Source organism: Odocoileus virginianus, chromosome X, assembly GCF_023699985.2.
Source record: "Odocoileus virginianus isolate 20LAN1187 ecotype Illinois chromosome X, Ovbor_1.2, whole genome shotgun sequence".
Classification (NCBI taxonomy): domain Eukaryota; kingdom Metazoa; phylum Chordata; class Mammalia; order Artiodactyla; family Cervidae; genus Odocoileus; species Odocoileus virginianus.
The window spans coordinates 27,729,274-27,757,250 of record NC_069708.1 but is presented as its reverse complement, the minus strand read 5'-3'; the positions used below and the strand labels follow the sequence as shown (position 1 = coordinate 27,757,250).

The window sequence follows — 27,977 nt, the reverse complement described above, 5'->3', positions numbered from 1 at the left end:
CATAGGTATAATTTGATGGTGACTGAGAAGGAAATTGAGTACATAAGATCGTCAGGAAGCAAAGGAGAAGGAAGAAAACACAGTAGGAAATTTAGCAAGTAGTAAAAAAAAAAAAAGAGCTAAATAAAAACTATCAGTTTTCCTTTAATCTAGCAGAAAATTGCAGCTGCCCAACGTGCCCATCATGAAAAAAGATAACCTATTGATAGAAAAAGCCTTTGCAATGCTGTGCCTTTTATAATTACTTGTCTGTGAAGTGAATGTGAAAGTCGTTCAGTTGTGTCCGACTTTGCAACCCCATGGACTATACAGTCCATGGGATTCTCCAGGCCAGAATACTGGAGTGGGTAGCCTTTACCTTCTCCAGGGGATCTTCCCAACCCAGGGATTGATCCCAGGTCTCCCGTATTGCAGGCGGATTCCTTACCAACTGAGCCACAGGGGAAGCCCAAGAATACTGGAGTGGGTAGCCTATCCCTTCTTCAGCCGATCTTCCTGACCCAGGAATCGAACCGGGGTGTCCTGCATTGTGGGTGGATTCTTTAACAACTGAGCTATCAAGGAAGCCCAGTTACTTGTATAAACATTGCTCTTTGTTTTTCGAAATTCTCAAGAAACTAGAACGTGCATATCTCAGCATAAACTGATATGCAGCTCTGAGTCATTTGGCAAGTCACTTAAATTTCCATGCTTCAGTTTCTTCATCTTTTAAAAAAAAAAAAATATATATATATATATATAATATTAATGTCTATCTCGTTGTGTTGTTTTGAGAATTCTATGAAAAAAGTATGTAAAGCATTTAGTTCCATGCTTGGTACATAGTTAGTGTGCAATAAATATTACCTATCATTTAGTTATTATGGTTACTACTATTAACTGTTATTAGTACTATATAGAGGAATTAAGTGAGGCAAAATATCTCTCTATGCACACTGACCTCTTAACAATATTTCAATTATGTTTAGTCATAAAAATAATTTAAAATTTTTAATGTGTACCTGCTTTATTTTTTTACTATATAACATATAATCATAGAGCTGTGTTATTTTTGCTATATAATATTATATGTTAGTATAATAACTGATTATCCAGTAAATAATAGCAATTTATAATAAGTAGGACTGTAATCAGATTTGGAAGTTGCTGTAAATTTAGTGCCTATTTGGTACTACTGAACCTTTCTGTGATTTCTAGAATATTAGCCAATCATCAGGAGATCTCAGGATCTGAAATACATAGAGGATTCTGCACCTCTACGTAATAGTATCAGCTCAGATATGCACAGGCTGAAATCTGTTCAGAGCCAGAAAGACAACTTCATCCTTGTTTTGCAGTATGGGAGTAAACAAACCAACTGAGCAATTAGAGGAATAGTCTTATTCAAACTAATATAGGTTGGGAAGATCAGAGAGATTATTGGCGTTACCTAGTTTGAAGTTATTTCCTATTAAATTTTTTAAAATCAAAATGTAGAAAAGAAACAATTTAAAATGAAATTATTCTCTGTTTCCAGATTGTTTTTACTTAGCTCAATCTAGATACTCATGATAGAGTAATGAAGTTGCAACATCAGATTATAAACTAGGAAACTTCCATGAATTTAAGTTTTCTATAGTTTAAAACAATTATCTTTCATTTTGTTATATTAAATATATTGGTATATATGAAACTTGCATTTTTATAATATGTTCATTTTTTTGCTAATGAAAGTACTTTAAGAATCATCACCCTAACTACTGTCATTAGAACTTCACTGGTGTTTTTTTATAGTAGAGAAAGTAGACATTTAAAAAATATGTAATGTTTTTTATTATGAAAAAGTAGTTTTTGGAATATACTAAAAATACTCATTGTCCACCATTCACTGGAATATCAGCTCTGTGGCATCAGAGATTTTTGTGTGTTTTATCTACTGCTGGATTCCCAGCACAGCTCCCTGGCACTAAGAATACACTTATTAGCTATTTGTTGAATAAATAATCTAAACACAATCACTTTTAGAAATTTGATGGTTTATTTTCAGTATCTTAATTTGCTCTTATACAGAATTTATAGACAGCCTTTGTTTTCCAATTTTTTTACTAATCTTATAATTCATATTGGGGCATATTCATTTTTTAAGTGAAGAACAGTTTTATTTTACATTTAACAATTTGAATGGTTGCATAGTAATTTGTCACTATCGTATAGTGGAGACTCAGTATACATCATTTTTATTGTCATTATAATCTGTGTTGCTTAATAATATCTTTGTTCGTTACATTTCCCCACATTTATTTCAGATGACTTATCAGAAGTACAGTTTCTGAAATAAAGAGAATCATAATAGCAGCTGTCATTTATTGAATGCTTACTAAGTACTAGCTCTTCCGCTATGTAATTTACATGTATTATCTCACGTAAGTCTCTCAACAACCCTGAGAGATTGGTGATTTGTTCCCCACTTTACAGATGGCAAAACTAAAGTCTATAAAAACTAAGTAAATTGACTATGGCCATAAAAGTGGCAAGTGGTTTCAAATATGGATCTTTCTGACTGACTTCGGATCCCAAGCTCTTAATCACTGGGTTTTTAGCATATAGTACTCAAATTGCTTTTCACAAGGTTCCTTTGCCTGTTTCACTGCATTCTCTGTAGCATTGGATATTACTGGCATATAAAAAGGCTTTGATGAATTGTTAGGCAATACATGATATATGGCAAACATTTAGAAAGTAGATTTTGAACAAAGGAAAATTATTGAAAATAGCTAAGCTTCCTCAAAAATGAAACTGATATTATTATTTCATTTTTTCTTTTTGTTAGCTCTTATGGACATTCTACATTTTGGCATGTCTATGAACTTCTGTCTGAATATTGCTAAACTGCTGATGGATCATGAAAGGTATAGAAGAATTGATTTTCTTTTCTTTAAAGACTAACATTTTCCTAAGGTTTTCATTAACCTAAGTTGAATTATATCTGTTTATATCTGTATCTATCTATACCCATATTCACAAAGCACAATATTTGGCATTGTGCTAATCAAATTAGAAGATGGAACTGCATGCTTAATGATTTAAACAATAAGTTCAGTTCAGATTAGTTCAGTCGCTCAGTCGTGTCCGACTCCTTGAGACCCCATGAACTGCAGCACGCCAGGCCTCCCTGTCCATCACCAACTCCTGGAGTTTACCCAAACTCGTGTCCATTGAGTTGGTGATGCCATCTAACCATCTCATCCTCTGTCATCCCCTTATCCTCCCACCTTCAGTCTTTCCCAGCATCAGGGTCTTTTCAAATGAGTCAGCTTTTCACATCTGGTGGCCAAAGTATTGGAGTTTCAGCTTCAGCATCAGTCCTTCCAATTGATTCCTTGAGGATGGACTGGATGGAACTCTTTGCTGTCCAAGGGACTCTCAAGAGTCTTCTCCAACACCACAGTTCAAAAGCATCAATTCTTCGGTGCTCAGCTTTCTCTATAGTCCAACTCTCACATCCATACATGACTACTGGAAAAACCGTAGCCTTGACTAGACAGACCTTTGTTGACAAAGTAATGTCTCTGCTTTTTAATATTCTGTCTAGGTTGGTCATAACTTTCCTTCCAAAGAGTAGTCAAGGAGTAAACAATAAGTGGTCAAGTCAATTTTAAAATTTATATTAAAATTTTAAAAAATAAATGAAAAAGAAGTTTCATTTTAAGACAGGGTTTTGTAAAACCAGAGTTGACTAGGTTAACTTGCAGGCCAGTGTCATGTGGAACTGGAAGACATGTGCAAGTGTAGTTCTGCAGATGATATACCCCTCTGGCTCTATCATCATGGGATTATTAATGTCAGAAGGGACCTTAAAGTACTTGTACACCTCTTTAGTGGTTTTCAAGCTCTGGTATTCATCAAATTTACTCTGAATAAGCACTTGAAAAGATGGTGAACATCGTTAAGTCTTCAGGAAAATGCAAATCAAAACCACAGTGAGAAACTGCTTTATACCACTAGGATGGCTGTAATCAAAAAGATAGACAATAACAGAAATTGACAAGGATGTGAAAAATTGTAATCCTCATACACTGCTGGTGGGAATGTAAAATGGTATAGCTACTTTAGAAACAGTCTGTCAGTTCCTGAATAAGTTAAATAGAGAGTTACCATATGACCCAGCAGTTCCAATCCTGAGTTAAACAGGAAACATATCCATACAAACACGGCGGGTATATGAATGTTCGTAGCAGCATTATTTTTAATAATCAAATGTGGAAATATGAAAATATCTATGAACTAATGAAAAGAAAACCAAAATGTAGTGTGCTTATATCATAGAATATTGTTGTTTAGTTGCTAAGTCATGTCTGACTCTTTGTGACCCCATGAACTGCATGCAGTATGTCAGGCGTTCCTGTCTTTCACTGTCTCCCAGAGTTTGCTCAGACTCATGTCCATTGAGTTGGTGATGCCATCCAACCATCTCATCCTCTGTCACCCCCTTCTCCTCTTGCCCTCAACCTTTCCCAGCATCAGGGTCTTTTCCAATGAATAGGCTCTTTGTATCAGGATTGGAACTTCAGCTTCAGCATCAGTCCTTCCAATGAATAATCAGGGTTGATTACTTTTAGGATTGACTGGTTTGATCTTGCTGTCCAAGGGACACTCAAGAGTCTTCTTCAGCACCAGAGTTTGAAAGTGTCAGTTTTTTGGTGCTCAGCCTTCTTTATGGTCCAACTCTCATATCTCTACATGACTACTGGAAAACCATAGCTTTGACTATATGGACTTTTGTCAGCAAAGTAATGTCTCTGCTTTTTAATATGCTCTCTAGGCTTATTGTAGCTTTTCTTCCAAGGAGCAAGCATGCTGTCATTTCATGGCTGCAGTCACCATCTGCAGTGATTTTGGAGCCCATGAAAATAAAGTCTCTTCCTATTTCCATTGTTTTCCCATCTACTTGCCATGAAGTGATGGGACCAGATGCCATGATCTTAGTTTGTTGAATGTTGAGTTTTAAGCCAGCTTTTTCATTCTCCTCTTTCACTTTCATCAAGAGGCTCTTTGCTTTCTGCCATAATGGTGATGTCATCTGCATATCTGAGGTTGTTAATGCTTCTCCTGGCAGTCTTGATTCCAGCTTGTGAGTTATCCAGCCTGGAACGTCTCATAATGTACTTACTCTGTATATAAATTAAATAATTAGGGTTACAGTATACAGCCTTGACATACTTCTTTCCCAGTTTTGAACCAGTCCGTGGTTCCATGTCCAGTCCTAACTGTTGCTTCTTATCCTGCATACAGGCTTCTCAGGAAACAGTTGAGGCAGTCTAGTATTCCCATCTCTTAAAGAATTTTCCATAGTTTGTTGTGATCCATATAGTCAAAGGCTTTAACATAGTCAGTGAAGCAGATGTTTTTTCTGCAATTCCCTTGCTTTTTCTGTGATCCAGCAGGTATTGGCAATTTGATCTCTTTTTCCTCTGCCTTTTCTAAATCCAGCTTGTACATCTGAAGTAAGTAATTACATGAATATACAGTTTTAATTTTTTTTTAATCTGTGCTGGGTCTTCGTTGCTGTGCACGGGCTTTCTCTAGTGGAGGAGAATGGTGGCTACTCTTCTAGTTGTGGTGCATGGGCTTCTCATTGCAGTGGCTTCTCTTTTTATGGAGTACGAGCTATAGGACACGGGTCTTCAATTGTTACCACACTGGACATGGGCTCAGTAGTTGTGGCTGTCAGGCTCCAGAGCACAGGCTCAGCAGTTGTAGCACCCAGGCTTAGTTGTCCTGTGATAAGTGGGATCTTCCCGGACCAGAAATTGAACCAGTGTCCCCTTCGTTGCAAGGCAGATTCTTAACCACTGGACCTCCTGGGAAGCCCCACATGAATGTAAATTTTAATTCACATGTTTTTAGTGAAGTCATTTCTTTGGGAAACTCATTTGGCAGGGACTAATCTGACTCACTTTTCTATGTAGAAATTGATTTGCAGAGATGGAATTGATTATATGAACTACATACTCAAAATTTTAGACTTAAAGATTGAATTCTTAAGAATGTGTTTTCTGATTTTCAACATTATAATAATGAAAAACATTGTTTATTTTGCCTTTCTCAATTAATATTACTAAAGTGACTAAAGAACTACGAATTAAACTGTAGTATAATGTGATAGTAAATTCTGATTAGACAAATTTGGAATATCAGATGTAGTGGACATTTACTGCTTTTGGTCAGTCATCACTCATTCAATCCACTTTCTTATTGATAACATTATCCAAATTTCCATTTAGGTATCTACTTATTCCCTATCAGTATATATGGACATTGACATATTGGTGTAGGAGAAAAAATTTCAGTTTTCTATTTCCAAATCAAAAGAATAATCAATTTCAAGAAGAAAATTTGAGAAATTGTTTTTTAGATTTCAAATTCAAAATATAGCTTGTATTTTTTTTACATGTATGTACATTGTTAGTATGTGTGTGCTTAGTCGCTCAGTCGTGTCCGACTCTCTGCGACCCTATGGACTCCTCTGTCCATGGGGATTCTCCAGGCAAGAATACTGGAGCGGGTTGCCATGCCCTCCTCCAGGGGATCTTCCCAACCCAGGTCTCTTGCATTGCAGGCAGATTCCTTCTTTACCATCTAAGCCACCAGGGAAGCTATTAGTATGCTTGCAGAATAATCCAGTTAATAAAGTTTGATTACATATCTGGCCCCTTTTTTTTTTTTTTTACTTGTGGTCTGTTTCGCTCATGTATATTACACACTTGGATCTATAGATAGTATAAGAAGTTGCATTATATAATGGATAATTATTTTAATAATAATTGTATAGCAAAAGCAAAAATACATGTTATGTAGAGAAGTTTCTTTTAGCAATAAAAGCTAAATGTGCAGAATGTTAACTGTTAGAAAGTAAATGCAGTTGTGCTATTCAGAAAGCTAATGTTGTCTTCTGATGATAAAATCTTGAGTTATTTTGATGAATGATTGAAAATACCATGTTCAACTGATTAAAAAAGTTTTTTTTTTTTTACATTTTGTAGCAAGCTTCTTTAGGAGTCACAGTGCTGACAAGTCCAGGTTATTTGTTTATGAGATCCTGATCATACATGGTGCTATATAAGGGAAGAACACAAGCTTTGAGTTCTAGAAAAGCAGTTAGTTTGACATTTTGTTATTGTGAATAATTTTCCAGAAACTATTTGCTTGTGTCTGTTTACTCTCTGACTTTATCATTTAAGTAAACTTGTCTAAAGATAAGATTAATTTGGCATGCCTTTTTCTCACCACTCCTTGCTGGTTTATGTTAGTTAATGTCAAACTTTATAATGTATATATGATCAACTGAAGATCTTGTTAAAATAGAGATTTTAATTTACTAGGTCTGGGATGGGGACCGAGATTTGCATTTCTAACAAGCTTCCAGATGATGCTGATATTGTAGATCTGTGAACCACACTTTGGCCAGGTTTGGGAGTTTATTGCCAACTTTGTGAAAAAAAAATCACAATTTTTCCTGTCTCTAGTTACATCACCCTTCAGTTTTCCATAATTTCTTAAAGACTTTTATGAGTCTCATCTACAAATGTCTTAGTCTCTTATAATACAAACTCATTTGATCTAGGGGTCCAAAACTCTTTTATTAGTTACTATTACTATCTTCTCACATTGCTTTTTAATTTCTTCTTTTCAGAATTTTTATCAATATTTTTACTCCGAAATTTACCATGAGTATAATGAAAATTTTAAAGGAAAAAGATCATATTTAATGTATTATCCTAACAATCTGTTTTTAGTTTTTTTCTTTCCTTCAGCTTTGTTCCAAGCCTTCTTCTTAAATAAGGCTTGGTGTTTTTTTTATTAACATAATAGTTTTAGAACTCACTGTTGAATATTAAAATAAAATGTTTAAGAGCTCTCTCATTTCTTCACTCTAAAAGAGTTCCTGAAGAGTTCTATTGATAGAAAATTTGATATAGTAAATACTGTTTTTCCATAGGTTTACATTATAAAAATAAAAATGACTTACCTCCAGGGAAGTCCCAGGCATTCCAGTGGTTAGGACTCCATGCTTTCACTGCTGAGGGCCTGGGTTCAATCCCTGGTTGGGAAACTAAGATCTACAAATGGACCATAGCTATAATGAAATTTTTAAAGAAAAAAGATCATATCTAAACTTAGTATCCTAAGGAGTTGTGCGACATGGTCCAAAAAAACCTTACCTCCACAAAATATTTGGCTCTAAGATATAATAAAATCATACTTAGGAATGTAGCAAAATTTAAAAATGATATGTTTAGATGAAATTCATTCTTCTCATAATATAATAATAAGTACTTGAGTGGGTTGTAGAAATGGCATGGTAGCTGAGATGAGTGAGATAATTTCCTAAAAACTTAGAAAAAGAGGCAGATTTGTAATATTAAGGCCCTCACACTCTCAATATTAATTCCTTCCTGGAATAGGTCTAAAAGATTATCATTAAACATTAGGAGGTAAAAGCAGTCATCAACTACCTCTGGAATTTTATTTAATCATGCCCACATGGCTTTTCCCATGTAATAGCTACCATCAAAGCAGAGTACTGTTGTTAAGATTGTTACCAAAGATCTTTTTTCTTCTCCCTTGTTTCAGGTGAGACATTCATATAACATACTTTGTAAGGCATGAATTAGAATTTTTGTTTTAATAAAAATTCTTAATGAGTTCATTAGAAATCATAGTTCCAGTCTGTAGGAAGTGAAGGTGGCGCAGAATATATACTCATTTCTTGAATCTTCAATATATTTTGTTTGGATAGATGGTTTGTAGTTGTTTTTTTTTTAAATTTCCCCCTGGGGTAGGGATTGGTTTTAGGATGTTTGAGATGGAAAAGGGAATAGAAAGGATTTTTTAAGGTTGATTGTTTTTTGGAGACAAGAAACACGTTGGTTGCATTGCAGTTCATTTTATCAACAAAAATTGTATCTAGTGCAACATGTTGTCAGGGGTCTGGTTGGAGATAAAAAGAAATATAAGAAGCAGACATTCCTCCAATGAATTTACTGTCCACTACAATAAGCTAAGCATGTGTATGCTTGATCAGTCAGCTGACAGTGAAATGTAGAATTTGAGAAATGCATAGTATAGGTGATTTATATGAATCCTATATGAAGAAGGAGTAAAAGCTCGCTGTGGGGTCCGTTGGTCATGGAATGCTTAATGAAGGGAATAGTGACTTAGAAATGGGTAAGATTTTCATAGGTGAGTAAGTAGTAATTACTGACAGGAAGATTAAAGTGATCAAAAATGTGAGCAAAAGTTGCTATAATTTAGTCCAATTTAGCATCATCTATGTAAAGGACAACATATGGAACATATAGGGGATTCTTTCAGGGAACTTACAAGTCTTACTATAAAGAGGATATTTGTAAAGATAACAATACAAGACAGCACATGGAAAAGGAGAATAATTGACAAATTAGTATAGGAATTCAGAAGAGGCCTAGACCATTGTGTACTGGGAACATCAATACAAAGATTTCTTTGAAAGTGAGATTTGAGCTGGGCTTTGAAGGTTGGAGAGGATTTAGGAAGATGGAAAGGAGGATTAAAGACGTATTCAGAATATGATGATTAGTGGTTTAGAGAGGCTGCAGCATCAGTAATGAGATATAAAGTCAGGCAAATTAGTCATTGGTGAAAATCCTTGAAAATTGAGCTGAAGGACTTTATGATATAGGCAAATGGGGACCCATTCAAGGTTTTCAAATAAGGTAGTGACATGCTAATGACAATAATATGTAAGAATTTGAGAAGGTGAGATGAGAGGTAGGAAATCAGTTGAGACATTTATGATTCAGTAATTCCTCATAATAGCCTCTTATTGCCTGATGTATTAGCTTATCACTTCAGAGCAAATATGAAGTGTTAAGAACCTGAACTAGGTTGACATTAAGTTTTAAGCGTTAGTTGCTCAGTTGTGTCCAACTCTTTGCAATCCCCTATAGGAGTCACAGAGAAGGAAACCCTGGAGATGGCATACTCCAGTATTCTTGCCTGGAGAGTTTCATGGACAGAGGAGCCTGGCAGGCTACAGTCCATGGGATCTCAGGTTGATACTAGTGGCAATTAATTCTTTCACATTTGAGTTCCTACAGTGTACCAGTTATTTTATTGCTAGGCACTGAAGACATAGAAATTAAATAATATGCAATCTCTAGTCTCAAGAAGATCACTGCCTAATGGGGAAGAGTAGTCATAATTATGAAATAAAATATAGTAACAGTTGTTTTGGTATTACCAAAGAGGGGCTTATGAATGGATGATTTATAAAGATAAAATTATTCTTGCCTATATATTTGGCATTAGCATTGTATCATTTTGAGTTAGTGTACTCACTCTTGCTGCTTTTGCTTTTATTCAACCATATTGATAACTAATTTACCAGCCCCACATTATCTTCAGGACCTATCATTTTTCAACATTTTCACATTAAAGCCATTAAACTATACAAATAAGGAATCTTGCTATCAGAGATTTCTAATATAGGAAATAGAAGAAAGAGATGAAAGTGAAAGACACTATGAAAAATAAGAATTGGGAAGTTCAGTATCCCACATGTAGCAGTAGATCATCCACATAGAAATCAACAAGGAAATATTGGACTTCAGCCATACAGTAGATCAGTAGACCCAATAGACATTTATAGGACATTCCATTCAGCAGCAGCATAACCCACATTCTTCTCAAGTGCACATGGAATGTTCTCCAGGATTGATTATATGAAAGTACACAAAACACGTCTTAGCAAATTTAAGATTGAAATCATATATCTTTTCTAGCCATAGTGGTATGAAACTAGGAATCAACAGTAAGAGGAAAGCAGAAAAATATGCAAATATGTGGAAATTAACAACACTCCTCAATAACAAGTGGGTCAAAGAAGAAATAAAAAAGGGAAATTTAAAAAATCTCCAAAAAAAATGAAAATGGAAACACAATACCCCCAAACATATAGGATGCTGCAAGAGCATTTCTCCTTCACTATCTCTGGGTGAGATATGGTGGAAATAGTATAATGGTAAAGAGGAAGCACCAGCTTTAGGATCGCAAAGCCTGGGTTCAAATTCCAGCATTCTCCTTACTAGCTGGCAGTCTACTTCTACTAGTTTTCTCACCTCTAGTTTCCTCCTTTGTAACATGAGAGATAATAATATCAACTCTTTTATAGGGTTGCTATTAGAAATATGCAAGATTGAGCATGTAAAGCATGTAGAAGGTATGCTGTGTAGATGTTCTTTTGGTTATATGTTGAGAGGCAGTGTTGTGAGTGGTTATGAGTATGATGTTTTGATTTGAAACCTTGTGCTACTATAAACTAGCTGTATGGCCTTGGGCATGTTTTTAACATCTCTGTGCATCAGTTTCTTCATTTTAACAATGAAGATATGAATAGTGCCTACTTCAAAAAGTTGCTTTGAAGACTAAATATGTTAATATGTGTACAGTGCTAGAATAGTGCCTGATACATAATAAAGTGTTAGTCGCTCAGTCATATCTGACTCTTTGTGATCCCATGGACAGTAACCTGCCAGGCTCCTCTGTCCATGAGATTCTCCAGGCAAGAATACTGGAGTGGGTTGCCATTCCCTTCTCAGGGATTGAACCCAGATCTCCTGCACTGCAGGCAGATTCTTTTATTTTTTCTATTAATGTATTTATTTTAATAGGAGGATAATTACTTTACAATATTGTGATGGTTTTTGCCATACATCAACATGAATCAGCCACAGGTATACATGTGTCCCCCCATCCTGAACTCCCCTCCCACATCCCTCCCCACCCTGTCCCTCTGGGTTGTCCCAGAGCACTGGCTTATGGTGCCCTGCTTCACACATTGAACTTGCACTGGTCATCTATTTTACGTATGGTAATATGCATATTTCAGTGCTGTTCTCTCAAATCATCCCACCTTCGCCTTTTCCCACTGAATCCAAAAGTCTCTTCTTTACTTCTGTGTCTCCTTTGGTGCCCTGCGTGAAGGATCATCAATACTGTCTCTCTAAATTCATATATATGCATTAATATACAATATTTGTCTTTCTCTTTCTGACTTACTTCACAGTTTATAATAGGCTCTAGGTTCATCCAGACTCATTAGAACTGACTCAAATGGACTCTTTTTTATAGCTGAGTAATATTCCATTGTGTGTATGTACCCACAACTTTCTTATCCATTCATCTGCCAATGGACATCTAGGTTGCAGGCAGATTCCTTACTATCTGAGCTACCAGAAAAGCCTAAAATCTTCTATAAAGTTTTCTATTATTGTTGTCTTGGGAGGCCTTACATATATAATAGACAGTAACCCTCGTCTGTTATATGTATCATAAATATTCTCCTCGGGCTACCTTTCCCCCTACAGAAGTCTTAAAGTTTGATGGAGATACTAAAGGAAAAAAGCCAATCTCAAAGCCTGCTTGTTATAAGAATCCATTTATATAACATTCATGAAATGATGAACGTATAGAGATAGAGAACAGATTAGTGGTTGTCAGGGATTAGGGGTGGTGGTCAGGGGAGGGAGCTGGATGTAACTGTCAGTTCAGTCCAGTCACTCAGTCGTGTCCGACTCTTTGCAACACTGTGGACTGTAGCACACCAGGCTTCCCAGTCCGTCACCAACTCCCAGAGCCTACTCAAACTCATGTCCATCTCATCGGTCATGCCATCCAACCATCTCACCCTCTGTCATCCCCTTCTCCCTCCTTCAATCTTTCCCAGCATCGGGGTCTTTTCAGATGAGTCAGTTCTTCGCATCAGGTGGCCAAAGTATTGGAGTTTCAGCTTTAGCATCAGTCCTTCCAGTGAATATTCAGGACTGATTTCCTTTAGGATGGATTGGTTTGATCTTGCTGTCCAAGGGACTCTCAAGAGTCTTCTCTAACACCACAGTTCAAAAGCATCAATTCTTTGGCGCTCAGCTTTCTTTATGGTCCACCTCTCACATCCATACATGACTACTGGAAAAACCATAACTTTGACTAGACAGACCTTTGTTGACAAAGTAATGTCTCTGCTTTTTAATATGCTGTCTAGGTTGGTAATAGCTTTTTTTCCAAGGAGCAGACATCTTTTAATTTCATGGCTGCAGTCACCATCTGCAGTGATTTTGGATCCCCCCAAAATAAAATCTTTCACTCTTTCCATTGTTTCCCCATCTATTTATTTGTCATGGAATGATGGGACCAGATGCCATGATCTTAGTTTTCTGAATGTTGAGTTTTAAGCCAGCTTTTTCACTCTCCTCTTTCACTTCCATCAAAAGGCTCTTTCATTCTTCTTCTCTTCCTGCCATGATGTAACCATTATCCTCCAATTAAAATTAAAAAAACAGATATTTGTGGTGAGACAATAGCTTTTTGTAGTGGAAGTAGGCATCTACATGTGTGAAAAGTAATGTAGAACTATACATACAAACTATACAATACCATTTTTTCCTTTGATACTGCCTTATAGTTATGGGCAAGATATAACTATAGGAAGAAACTAAGTGAAGGGTACAGGACTTCCCCGTACAGTTTTTTCAACTTCCTACAAATCTATGATTATTTCAAAAGTAGAAGTTAAAATTTTTGATGGAGTTAAATTTGTCAGTCTTCTTTTTCTTTATGAGTTGTCTATATCATACCTAGAAAATCTTTTTGTATACCAAGGTTATAAAGATATCTTAAGCAACAATCAGTTAGAAAATGATAATGCTGTTGATGATGATGATGATGAAGAAGTAGTAATAGCACTAGTAGTAGTAGTAATGGTAATGAACAGTGAAAGTATTAGTTGCTTAGTTGTATACAACTTTTTGCAACCACATGGATTGTAGCCCACCAGGCTCCTCTGTTCATGGAATTCTCCAGACAAGAATATTGGAGTGGGGTGCTATTTCCTTCTCCAGGGGATATTCCTGACCCAGGGATTGAAGCTGGGTCTCCCGCATTGCAGGAAGATTCTTTACCATCTGATCCACCAGGGATCCAGTGCATGGTAACAAACGTTTTAAAGGTTTGTTTTGTTTTCTACACTTTCTTTCCTCATGGGTCACTTTATTTTGATGCTTCTCTTTAAGACTGCTTTCTTTATATGATTGATTTCTTCTAATGTTCTTGATTCTTTTTATATTTTTAAAGAAAAATCTGCTTCCAGTTGTTCTGTGGCTTCACACTTTGATATCTCTTGGCAGACTTCCCCCTTGAAGTGATATGACTAGCTCCTGGTTTCTCCACTCTGTTGTGATATTGTATGTGTGGACAGATGGGATTTCTTTCAGAGTGTATGGGTATTTTCGTTATCTATTGCTGTGTAACAAATCACCTTAAAACTTAGTGATTTGAATCAGCAATTAAGTATTATCTCATGGTTCTGTGGCTTGATTGGGCTTAGCTTGGGTGTTTCTTGGGGTCTCATATGGTTGCAGTCAGATAGTGACTGGTCCTAGAGTCATCTAAACTTTAGATTCTAAACCTTTAGATTCTAAAGGCTTGGCTGGACTGAACATTCAGTATGTTTTTTCTCACACACATTTGCCTGTCGCCCAGTCTGAAAATGGCTATAACAACTGAAGGCTGGCAGGCATCTGTCTTTTACTCCATGTGGCTCTTTGTGTGGCTAGCTTGAAATTCCTCATGGGATAGTGTTCTTAGAGTGGCTGGATTTTTTACATGATAGTTAGCTTTCCTCCAGAGTGCATGTTCCAAGAACCCAGACAAGTTGCAAGGCTTCTTCTGTTTTGATATCAGAAGTCATGGCACTGTTAAAACAAGTCATAAAGGGAGAAGACTACACTAAAGGCATGAATACCAGGAATCATAATTCATTGGGAGGAAACTTAAGAAGCTATAAATACAGTGGGTGAGGGACACTAGCGCCTACTCCCAACTTGATTTGGGAGATAGAAAATGCATTCTCTTGCCAAATGAGGATTTTCATTACTGTGCTGATTGATTTTCTTCTTCCCCATCCCTTTCCTCACGTCTACAATTTTTTGTCCCTTATTTTCCAACTGAGAGGCCCCCATAATTGATCCCTAGCTTGCATGCTAAGTTAGTTCAGTCATGTCCAACTCTTTGCAACTCTATAAACTGTAGCCCACCAGGCTCCTCTGTCCATGGAATTCTCCAAGCAAGAATAATGGAGTGGGTTGCCATGCCCTCCTCCAGGGGATCTTCCTGACCCTGTGTCACTTATGTCTCCTACATTGGCAGGTGGGTTCTTTACCACTGATACTACCTGGGAAGCCATTTGATCCCTTACATAATTAAAAAATATTTTTTAAACTTTTAAAATTGAATATGTATATTTCAGCTTCTTTTACATTATTACAAAATACTGAATATAGTTTCCTTTGCTATACAGTAGGTCCTTGTGGGTTATTTGTTTTATATATAGTAATCAGTTCCGTTCAGTCGCTCAATTGTGTCCAACTCTTTGTAATCCCATGAATCGCAGCACGCCAGGCCTCCCTGTCCATCACAAATTCCTGGAGTTTACTCAAACTCACGTCCATCGAGTCAGTGATGCCATCCAGTCATCTCATCCTCTCTCATCCCCTTCTCCTCCTGCCCCCAATCCATCCCAGCATCAGGGTCTTTTCCAATGAGTCAACTCTTCGCATGAGGTGGCCAAAGTATTGGAGTTTCAGCTTCAGCATCAGTCCTTCCAATGAACACCCAGGACTGATCTCCTTTAGGATGGACTGGTTGGATCTCCTTGCAGTCCAAGGGACTCTCAAGAGTCTTCTCCAACACCACAGTTCAAAAGCATCAATTTTTCAGCACTCAGCTTTCTTCACAGTCCAACTCTCACATCCATACATGACCACTGGAAAAACCATAACCTTGAGCAGACAGACTTTTGTTGGCAAAGTAATGTGTCTGCTTTTTAATATGCTGTCTAGGTTGGTCATAACTTTCCTTCCAAGGAGTAAGCGTCTTTTAATTTCATGGCTGCAGTCACCATCTGCAGTGATTTTGGAGCCCCCAAAAATAAAGTCTGACACTGTTTCCACTGTCTCCCCATCTATTTCCCATGAGGTGATGGGACCAGATGCCATGATCTATAGCATATACATATGTATTAATATGTATATGTTAATCCCAACCTCCAAATTTATCCTTTCCCCTTTGGTAACCGTTAGTTTGTTTTGCTGTTTGTGAGTCTCTGTAGAAAAATTCATTTGTATCTTTTTTTTTTTGTATCTTTTAAAAAATATTTTTAAAATTTATTTATTTTAATTGGAGGATAATTACAATATTGTGACATGAGTCCCCCCATTTGGAACCCTCTCCCACCTCCTTCCCCACCCCATCCCTCTGGGTTATCCCAGAGCATCGGCATTGAGTGCCCCACTTCATGCATTGAACTTAGGTCATCTGTTTTACATATGGTAATATACATGTTTCAATACTATTGTCTCAAATCATTCCACCCTTGCCTTCTACATAGTCCAAAAGTCTGTTCTTTTCCCCCCCCACTTTTATTAATTTTTTTAATTGAAGGATAATTGCTTTACAGAATTTTGTGGTTTCCTGTCGTACATCCACAATAATCAGCCAAAGGTACACCCATGTCCCCTCCCTTCTGAACCTCTTTCCCATCTCTCTCCCCATCCCACCCTTCTAGATAGTCACAGAGTCTCTGTTTGAGTTCCCTGAATCTTGTAGCAAATTCCCATTTTCTATCTTATTTACATATGGTGTTGTAATATGGTGTTCTGTGATACTCATCTCTATATATCTCACCATCTTACTCCTCCCTCCCCCCGTGTCCATAGGTCTGTTCTTTATGTCTGTTTCTCCATTGTTGCCCTGCAAATAAATTAATCAGTACCGTCTTTCTAGATTCCATATATATGTGTCAGTATATGATATTTATATTTCTCTTTCTGACTGACTTCACTCTGTATAATAGGCTCTAGGTTCTTCCACCTCATTAGAACTGACTCAAATGTATTCCTTTTTATGGCTGAGGGATATTCTATTATGTATATGTACCACAACTTCTTTATCCGTTCATCTGTTGATGGACATCTAGGTTGCTTCCATGTTCTAGCTGTTGTAAATTGTGCTGCCATAAACATTGGTGTATATGTGTCTTTTTCAATTTTGGTTTCCTCAGGGTATATGCCTAGGAGTGAGATTGCTGGGTCATATGGTGATTTTATGACTAACTTTTTAAGGGCTCTCCATACTGTCTTCCATAGTGGCTGTATCAATTTATATTCCCACCAGCAATGCAAGAGGGTTCCCTTTTCTCCATACCCTCTCCAGCATTTATTGTTTGTAGACTTTTTGATGATGGCCATTCTGACTGGTGTGAGGTGGTATCTCATTGTAGTTTTTATTTGCATTTCTCTAATAATGAGTGATGTTGAGTATCTTTTCATGTGTTTGTTAGCCATCTGTATGTCTTCTTTGGAGAAATCTCTGTTTAGGTCTATTTTCCACTTTTTGATTGGATTGTTTGTTTTTCTGGTATTGAGTTGTATGGGCTGTTTGTATATTTTAGAAATTAATTTTTTGTCAGTTATTTCCTTTGCTATTATTTTCTCCCATTCTCAGCATTGTCTGTTCACCTTGTTTCTAGTTCCCTTTACTGTGCAAAAGCTTTTACGTTTAATTAGGTCCCACTTGATTTTTTGTTTGTTTTTATTTCCATTACTTAGGAGATGGGTCATGGAAGATCTTGCTTTGATTTATGTCTCTGTGTGTTCTTCCTATGTTTTCCTCTAAGAGTTTTAGGGATTATGGTCTTACATTTAGATCTTTAATCCATTTTGAATTTATCTTTGTGTACGGCATTAGGAAGTGTTCTAATTTCATTCTTTTGCATGTAACTGTCCAGTTTTCCCAGCACCACTCATTGAAGAGGCTATCTTTGCCCCATCGTATATTCTTGCCTCTTTTGTCAAAAATAAAGTACCTATAGGTGCATGGATTTATCTCTGGGATCTCTATCTTATTCCATTGGTCTGTATTTTGGTTTTTGTTCCGGTGCCATACTGTCTTGGTAACTGTAGCTTTGTCATATAATCTGATGTCAGGAAGGTTGATTCCTCCAGTTTGATTCTTCTTTCTCAAGATTGCTTTGGTACTTTGAGGTCTTTTGTGTTTCCATATGAATTGTCAAAATTTCTGTCCTAGTTCTGTGAAATATGCTATTGATGTTTTGATAGGTATCACATTGAATCTGTAGATTGCATTTGACAGTATAGTCATTTTCACAATATTGTTTCTTCCTACCCAAGACCATGGAATATCTCTCCCATCTGTTTATATTGTCTTTGATTTCTTTCATCAGTGTGTTGTAATTTTCCATATACAGTTCTTTTGTCTCCTTAGGTAAGCTTATTCCTAGATATTTTATCCTTTTTCTTGCAGTAGTGAATGAGACTGATTCGTTAATTTCTGTTTCTGATTTTTCATTGTTAGTATATAGGAATGCAAGTGATTTCTGTGTATTGACGTTGTTTCCTTCAACTTTGCTGAATTCACTGATTAGCTCCAGTAAATTTCTGATAGTTTCTTTTGGATTTTCTTTGTATTAAATCATGCAATTTGCAAGCAGTGAGAGTTTTACCTCTTTTTTTCCCATCTGGATTCCGTTTATTTCTGTTTCTTCTCTAATTGCTGTAGCTAGGACTTCCAAAACTATGTTGAATAATAGTGATGAGAGTGGACACCTTTGTCTTGTTCCTGATCTTAAAGGAAATGCTTTAGTTTTTCATCATTGAGAATAATATTTGCTGTGGGCTTATTGTATATGGCTTTTACTATGTTGAGGTAGGTTCCTGCTATGCCTGTTTTTTGAAGTGTTTTTTATCATAAATAGGTGCTGAATTTTGTTAAAGGTTTTTTCTGCATCAGTTGAGATTATCATATGGTTTTTATCATTCAGTTGGTTAATATTGTGTCTCACATTGATGTATTCACGTATATTGAAGAATCCTTGCATCTCTGGAATAAACCCGACTTGATCACAGTATATGAGCTTTTTAATGTGTTGCTGAATTCTGTTTGCTAGAATTTTGTTGAGGATTTTTGCATCTATGTTCATCAGTGACATTGGCCTGTAATTTTCTTTATTGTGTATTCTTGTTGCCTGGTTTTGGTATCAAGATGATGGTGGTCTCATACAATGAGATTGGAAGTGTTCCTTCCTCTGCAGTTTTTTGGAAGAGTTTCAGAAAAATAGACATTAGCTCTTCTCTAAACATTTGATAGAATTCCCCTGTGAAGCCATCTGGCCCTGGGCTTTTGTTTTTTTGGAGATTTTTTATCACAGTTTTGATTTCAGTGTTTGTGATTGGCTTATTCATTATTTCTATTTCTTCCTGGTACAGTCTTGTGCGGTTGAACTTCCATAGTGGCTGTACCAGTTTGTATTCTCACCAACAGTGCAGGAGGGTTCCCTTGTCTCTACAACCACTCTAGCATTTATTGTTCGCAGACTTTTTGTTGAGGGCCATTCTGAGTGGTGTGAGGTAATAGATACCTCATTGTAGTTTTAATTTGCATTTCTCTAATAATTAGTGATGTGGAGCATCATTTCATGTGCTTTCTAACCATCTGTCTGTCGTCTTTGGAAAAATGTCCATATAGATCTTAGCATCTTTTGATAAGATTTTTTTTTTCTATTGAACTGCATGAGCTGTTTGTATATTTTGCAGATTAATCCCTTGTTGGTTGCTTGGTTTGCAAATATTTTCTTGTGTTATTATGGTTTTCTTTTCATTTGTTTATGGTTTCCTTGGCTGTGTAGAAACTTTTGCATTTAATTAGGTTGCATCTATTAATTTTTGTCACTATTTTCAGTATTCTAGGAGATGAGTCAAGAAAGATCTTGCTCAGATTTATGTCAGAGAGTGTTCTCCCTATGTTTTCCTCTAAAAGTTTTATGGCATCCAGCCTTACATTTCGGTCTTTAATCAATATTGGGTTTATTTTTGTTTATGGTATTAAAGTGTATTCTAATTTCATTCTTTTACATATAGCAGTCCAGTTTCCCAGGACCACTTCCTGAAGAGACTGTCTTTTCTCCATTGTATATGCTTGCCTCTTTTGTCATAGATTAGGTGATCATAAGTACATGGGTTTATCTCTGAATGTTGTGTACTATTCCATTGATCTATATTTCTGCTTTTGTGCCAGTACCATACTATTTTGATGACTGTAGCTTTGTAGTATAGTCTGAAGTCAGGGAGTCAGATTCTTCCAACTCTGTTTTTCTTTCTCAAGATTGCTTTGGCTGTTCATAGTCTTTTGTCTTCCCATATAAATTTAAAAAATTCTTTTTCTCATTCTGTGAAAAATGCCATTGGTAGTTTGATAGGAATTGCATGAATTTGTGGATTGTTTTGAGTAGTATAGTCATTTTGACAACATTCATTCTTCCAATTCAAGAACATAGTATATCTCTCCACTGTTTGTGTCACCTTTAATTTCTTTCATCAGTATCTTATAGTTTTCTGAATACAGATCTCAGTACATATCTATCTCTAGGTAGATTTATTCCTAAGTATTTTATTCTTTTTGATGCCGTGATGAATGGGATTGTTTCCTTAATCTCTCTTTCTAACCTTTCATTATTAGTATATAGGAATTCATTGATGAACTCTAATAGTTTTCTGGTAGCATGTTTAGGATTTTTCTATGTATAGCATCATGTCATATGCAAACAGTGACAGTTTTACTTTTTCTTTTCCAGTTTGTATTCCTTTTATTTCATTTTCTTCTCTGATGGCTATGGCTAGGACTTTCAAAACTATTAAATAAAAGTGGTGAGAGTGGGCATCCTTGTCTTGTTCCTGAACTCAGAGGAAATGCTTTCAGTTTTTCACTGTTGATAATAATGTTTGCTGTGGGTTTGTCATATATGGCCTTTATTGTCTTGAGGTTCCCTCTAAATCCCCTTCTCAGACAACACAATGGATTAGAAATCAATTACAGGAAAAAAAAAACTATCTGAAACACAAGCACATGAAAACTAAACAATATGTTATTAAATAATCAATGGATCCCTGAAGAAATCAAAGAGGAAATAAAAAAAATACCTAGAGACAAACAACAATAGAAACACAACAATCCAAAACCTATGGGATGCAGCAAAAATAGAGGGATGTGCTAAGCCATTCAGTCATGGCTAACTCTTTGCAACCCCACTGACTGTAGCCCACCAGGCTTCTCTGTCCATGGAATTTTCCAGGCAAAAATACTGGAATGGGTTACCATTTCCTTCTCCCAACTTCTAAGAGGGAAGTTTATAGCAATACAATCTTACCTTAAGAAACAAGAAGAATCTGAAATAACCTATCTTTACACCTAAAGCAACCAGAGAAAGAGGAATACCCAAAGTTAGTAGAAGAAAATAAATCACAAAGATTAGAGCAGTAATAAATGAAATAGAGATGAAGAAAACAATAGCAAAGATTAATGAAATTAAAAGCTGGTTCTTTGAGAAGATAAACTAAATTGGCAAACCATTAGTCAGACTCATCAAGAAAAAAAAGCAAGAGGATTCAGATCAATAAAATTAGGAATGAAAAAGGAGAAGTTACAAGGGACACCACAGAAATAAAAAGGATCATGAGAGATTACTACAAGCAACTGTATTCCAATAAAATGGACAGCCTAAAAGAAGTGGACATATTGTTCGAAATATAAAACCTTCCAGGACCGAACCAGGAAGAAATAGAAAGTATGAACAGAACAGTCACAAGTACTGAAACTGAAACTGTGATTTAAAATCTTCCAGCAAACAAAAGTCCAGGACCAGATGACTTCTATCACACATTTAGAGAAGAATTAATACCTCAGTTCAGTTCAGTTCAGTTCAGTTGCTCAGTCGTGTCCAACTCCTTCAAACCCCATCAACCACAGCACACCAGGCCTCCCTGTCCATCCCCAACTCCAGGAGTCCATCCAAACCCATGTCCATTGAGTCGGTGATGCCATCCAACCATCTCATCCTCTGTCATCCCCTTCTCCTGCTGCACTCAATGTTTCCCAGCATCAGGGTCTTTTCAGTTGAGTCAGCTCTTCACATCAGGTGGCCAAAGTATTGGAGTTTCAGCTTCAGCACCAGTCCCACCAATGAACACCCAGGACTGATCTCTTTTAGGATGGACTGGTTGGATCTCCTTGCAGTCCAAGGGACTCTCAAGAGTCTTCTCCAACACCACAGTTCAAAAGCATCAATTCTTTGGTGCTCAGCTTTCTTTATAGTCCAACTCTCACATCCATACATGACTACTGGAAAAACCATAGCCTTGACTAGACGGACCTTTGTTGACAAGGTAATGTCTCTGCTTTTTAATATGTTGTCTAGGTTGGTCATAACTTTCCTTCCAAGGAGTAAGCATCTTTTAATTTCATGGCTGCAATCACCATCTGCAGTGATTTGGGAGCCCAAAAGAATAAAGTCAGCCACTGTTTCCACTGTTTTCCCATTTATTTGCCATGAAGTGATGGGATCAGATGCTTTGATCTTAGTTTTCTGAATGTTGAGCTTTAAGCCAGCTTTTTCACTCTCCTCTTTCACTTTCATCAAGAGGCTCTTTAGTTCTTCTTCACTTTCTGCCATAAGGGTGGTGTGATCTGCATATCTGAGGTTATTGATATTTCTCCTGGCAATCCTGATTCCAGCTTGTGCTTCCTCCAGCCCAGTGTTTCTCATGATGTAGTCTGCATATGAGTTAAATAAGCAGGGTGACAATATACAGCCTTGACATACTCCTTTTCCGATTTGGAACCAGTCTGTTATTCCATGTCCAGTTCTAACTGTTACTATCTGACCTGCATACACGTTTCTCAAGAGGCAGGTCAGGTATCTGGCATTGCCATCTCTTTCAGAATTTTCCACAGTTTATTGTGATCTACACAGTCAAAGGCTTTGGCATAGTCAATAAAATAGAAGTAGATGTTTTTCTGTAACTCTCTTGCTTTTTCAATGATCCAGCGGATGTTGGCAATTTGATCTCTGATTCCTCTGCCTCTTCTTTTTTTTTTTCCCATTTTATTTATTTATTTATTTATTTAAATTTTTTTTTTTCCCCTTTGCCTCTTCTAAAACCAGCTTGGACATCTGGAAGTTCACGGTTCACATATTGTTGAAGCCTGGCTTGGAGAATTTTGAGCATTACTTTACTAGCGTGTGAGATGAGTGCAATTGTGCGGTAGTTTGAGCATTCTTTGGCATTGCCTTTCTTTGGGATTGGAATGAAAATGGACCTTTTCCAGTCCTGTGGCCACTGCTGAGTTTTCCAAATTTGCTGGCATAATGAGTGCAGCACTTTGACAGCATCATCTTTTAGAATTTGGAATAGCTCAACTGGAATTCCCTCACCTCCACTAGCTTTGTTCATAGTGATGCTTCCTAAGGCCCACCTGACTTCACATTCCAGGATGTCTGGCTCTAGGTGAGTGTGAGTGATCACACCATCATGATTATCTGGGTTGTGAAGATCTTTTTTGTACAGTTCTGTGTATTCTTGCTACCTCTTCTTAATATCTCCTGCTTCTGTTAGGCCCATACCATTTCTGTCATTTTTTGAGCCCATTTTTGCATGAAATGTTCCATTAGTATCTCTAATTTTCTTGAAGAGATTTCTAGTCTTTCCCATTCTATTGTTTTCCTCTTATTTTTTCGCGTTCGTCGCTGAGGAGGGCTTTCTTATCTCTCCTTGCTATTCTTTGGAACTCTGCATTCAAATGGGTGTATCTTTCCTTTTCTCCTTTGCCCTTGGCTTCTCTTCTTTTCACAGCTCTTTGTAAGGCCTCCACAGACAGCCATTTTGCTTTTTTGCATTTCTTTTTCTTGGGGATGGTCTTGATTTGTATCTTCCGTACAGTGTCACGAACCTCCATCCATAGTTCATCAAGCACTCTGTCAGATCTAGTCCCTAAATTGATTTCTCACTTCCATGTATAGTCATAAGGGATTTGATTTAGGTCATACCTGAATAGTCTAGTGTTTTCCCCCACTTTCTTCAGTTTGAGTCTGAATTTGGCAGTAAGGAGTTCATGATCTGAGCCACAGTCAGCTCCCAGTCTTGTTTTTGCTGACTGTATAGAGCTTCTCCGTCTTTGGCTGCAAAGAATATAATCAATCTGATTTCAGTGTTGACCATCTGGTGATGTCCATGTGTAGAGTCTTCTCTTGTGTTGTTGGAAGAGGATGTTTGCTATGACCAGTGCGTTCTCTTGGCAGAACTCTATTAGGCTTTGCCCTGCTTCATTCTGTACTCCAAGGCCAAATTTGCCTTTTACTCCAGGTGTTTCTTGACTTCCTACTTTTGCATTCCAGCCACCTATAATGAAAAGGACATCTTTTTTGTGTGTTAGTTCTAGAAGGTCTTGTAGGTATTCATAGAACCATTCAACTTCTGCCTCTTCAGCGTTACTGGTTGGGGCATAGACTTGGATTACCATGATATTGAATGGTTTGCCTTGGAAATGAACAGAGATTGTTCTGTCGTTTTTTAGGTTGCATCCAAGTATTGCATTTCAGACTCTTTTGTTGACTATGATGGCTACTCCATTTCTTCTAAGAGATTCTAGCCCAGAGTAGTAGATATAATGGTCATCTGAGTTAAATTCACCCATTCCAGTCCATCTTAGTTCACTGATTCCTAGAATTTCGATGTTCACTCTTGCCATCTCCTGTTTGTCCAGTTCCAATTTGCCTTGATTCATGGACCTAACATTCCAGGTTCCTGTGCAATATTGCTTTTTACAGCATCGGACTTTGCTTCTATCACCAGTCCCATCCACAACTGGGTGTTGTTTTTGCTTTAACTCCATCCCTTCATTCTTTCTGGAGTTACTTCTCCACTGATCTCCAGTAGCATATTGGGCAGCTACCAACCTGGGAAGTTCCTCTTTTAGTATCCTATCACTTTGCCTTTTCATACTGTTCATGAAGTATAGGGTTCTCAAGGCAAGTATATTGAAGTGGTTTGCCAGTCCCTTCAGATGGGTAGTTAATACCTGCTGCTGCTAAGTCTCTTCAGTCATGTCTGACTCTGTGCAACCCCCTAGACGGCAGCCCACCAGGCTCCACCATCCCTGGGATTCTCCAGGCAAGAATACTGGAGTGGGTTGCCATTTCCTTCTCCAGTGCATGAAAGTGAAGTTGCTCAGTTGTGTCTGACTCTTAGCGACTCCATGGACTGCAGCCTACCAGGCTCCTCCGTCCATGGGATTTTCCAGGTAACAGTACTGGAGTGGGTTGCCATTGCCTACCCATCTGAAATTCTTCCAAAAAATTGCACAGAAAGGAACATTCCCAAGCTTATTCTGTGTAAGGTTGCCATCACCCTGTTATCAAAACCAGACAAAGATATCCCCTAAGAAAGAAAATTATAGGCCAATACTGCTGATGAACATAGACACAAAAACCGTCAACAAAATACTGGCAAACTACATACAAAAACACATTGAAAGGATCACACACTGTGATCAAGTGTGATTTATCCCACGGATGCATGGATTTTTTGATATATGCAAGTAAATCAATGTGATACACCACATTAGCAAATTGAAAAATAAATCTCATATGATATTCTCAATAGATGCAGAAAAGGGTTTTGACAGAGTTCAAAACCCATTATATTTCAGTTGTTTAATTAATTTTTAAAAGAAATTTAAAAATTTTTTGTTGTAAAATATATAAAACATAAAACATACCATCTTAACTATTTTTAAGTATATAATTCATCAGTGTTAAGTACACTTAAATTGTTAAGAGTGTTAAGTTTGCTCTTAAATTGTTAAGAGTAAACATTCATAGTGTTTAAAGTTCATTAAGCAAACTCTTGAGCTCTTTTCATCTTGCAGAATTGCAACTTTGTACCCATTACGTAACAAGTCCCAGTTCTCCACTTTCCCCCATCTGTGGAATATACCATTCTACTTTCTGTCTATGAATTTGACTACTGTAGGTACCTCATATTAGTGAAATTATACACTATTTGTGCTTTTCCAACTATTGCATTTCACTTAGCATAGTATCCTCAAGTTTTATCCGTGTTGTAGCATGTGTCAGAATTTCCTCCTCTTTAAAGGCTAAATAATATTCCTCTGTGTTATGTACTGCATTTTGTTTAATCATTTATCCATCGATGGAGACTTGTAATACTTCAACCTTTTGGCTATTGTGAACAATACTGATATGCCGTTGGATGTAAAAATATTTCTTTGAGACTTTATTTTTGGTTATTTGGGCTTATACAAAGTAGAATTAGTAGATTATATGGAAATTATTTTTAATTTTTTATAGGAATCACCATACTGGTTTGCATAGCAGCTATACGATTTTACATTCTCACCAATAGTACACAAGTTTACCCATTTTTCCACATTCTGGCCAACATTTTTTTGTTTTTGTTTTTTTGACAGTAGCTATTTTAATGGGTATGAGGTGATATCATTGTGCTTTTGATTGCATTTCACTAATGGATTTGTCATATTGAGTATCTTTTCATGTGATTTTTGACATTTGTATATCTTTTTTGAGGAAAATGTCTATTCAACCTCTTTGCCCATTTTAAAAGTCAGTTGGTTTTTTATTGTTGAGTTTTGAAAGTGAAAGTCACTCAGTCATGTCCAACTGTTTCTGACCCCATGGACTGTAGCCCACCACGCTCCTCTGTCCATGGAATTCTCCAGGAAAGAAGTTGGGTTGGGGTTCACATTTCCTTCTCCAGGGGATCTTCCTGACCCAGGGATCAAACCCAGGTCTTCCACACTGCAGGCAGACTCTTTACCAACTGAGCCACCAGGGAAAGCCTTCTTTGCGAAAATGTCTATTCAACCTCTCTGCCCATTTTTAAGTCAGTTGGTTTTTTATTGTTGAGTTTATATATCTGGATATTAACTGTGTATCAGATGTATGTTTTGCAGATATTCTGTCCCATTTCATAGGTTGCCTTTTCACCCTTTTGATTGTATTGTTTGATACACAAAATTTAAAAATTTTGACATAGTCAAGTTTATCTGTTATTAATTTTGTTATTTGTGCTTTTAGTGTCATATCAAAGAAATCATTGTCGAATCCAGTGTTACAAAGATTTTCCCCTATATTTTCTTCTATAAGTTTTATATTTTAGTTCTTCTGTTCAGGTCTTTGATCCATTTTGAGTTCGTTTTTTTATATGATGTAAGGTGATTTCATTAAAGAATGAAAAGGAAGAATTTCATTCTTTTGCTTATGGATATCCAACTGTCCAAGCACTATTTATTGAAAAAATGATTTTTTTTCCTGCATGTAATGGTCTTGTCATCCTTGTTGAAAATCATTTGACCATATATGTGAGAATTTTTTTCTAAACTCTTATTTTATTCCATTGGTGTATATGTATCTTTATGCCGGTACCACACTATTTTGATTACTGTATCTTTGTAGTAAAATTTGAAATCATGAAGTATGAGTCCATCAGCTTTGTTCTTCTGTTTCAGGATTGTTTTGGCTCTTCTGGGTACCTTGATATTCCGTATAAGTTTAGGATGGAGTTTTCCATTTCTGCAAAAAATATCTTTGGGATATTCACAGGGATTGCATTACATCTGTAGATCACTTTGGGTGTGTTACCATCTTAAGAATACTAAATCTTCCAATCCATGAACTCTTTGCATTTAACATAGTCATTATCTACTGTTATATTATTTGTGTAATGAAGCATAATTTTTAAAGGAGTTGTTGACCGAGGGAATTGGCAAATTTCTTTTTATTCTTTCAGTTTTATTAAGATATAATTGACATTCAGCACTATGTTAAGTTTAAGCTGTACAGCATAATGACTTGAGAAGATAGTCATAAGGTACAAAGTTCCAGTTATAAAATAAATGAATATTGAGAATGTAACATACATGTTGACTGTAGTAAACAGTGCTATATGGTATATTTGAAAGTTGCTTCTAGAGTAGATCGTAGAAATTCTCATGACAAGGGAGTAGTAAATTTC

The 27,977-nt window shown here is 36.6% G+C and overlaps 1 protein-coding gene across 2 annotated transcripts in view; it reads left to right on the top strand.

Moving 5' to 3' along the window:
* The window catches only part of TEX11 (testis expressed 11), a 256,192-nt gene that overhangs the window by 114,624 nt on the left and 113,591 nt on the right, over positions 1-27,977 (top strand). For both annotated transcript variants that reach the window (XM_020882990.2, XM_020882995.2), the window contains exon 13: positions 2,810-2,888. In XM_020882990.2, the coding sequence (XP_020738649.1) occupies positions 2,810-2,888 (79 nt within the window). The remainder of the gene's footprint in view (positions 1-2,809; positions 2,889-27,977) is intronic.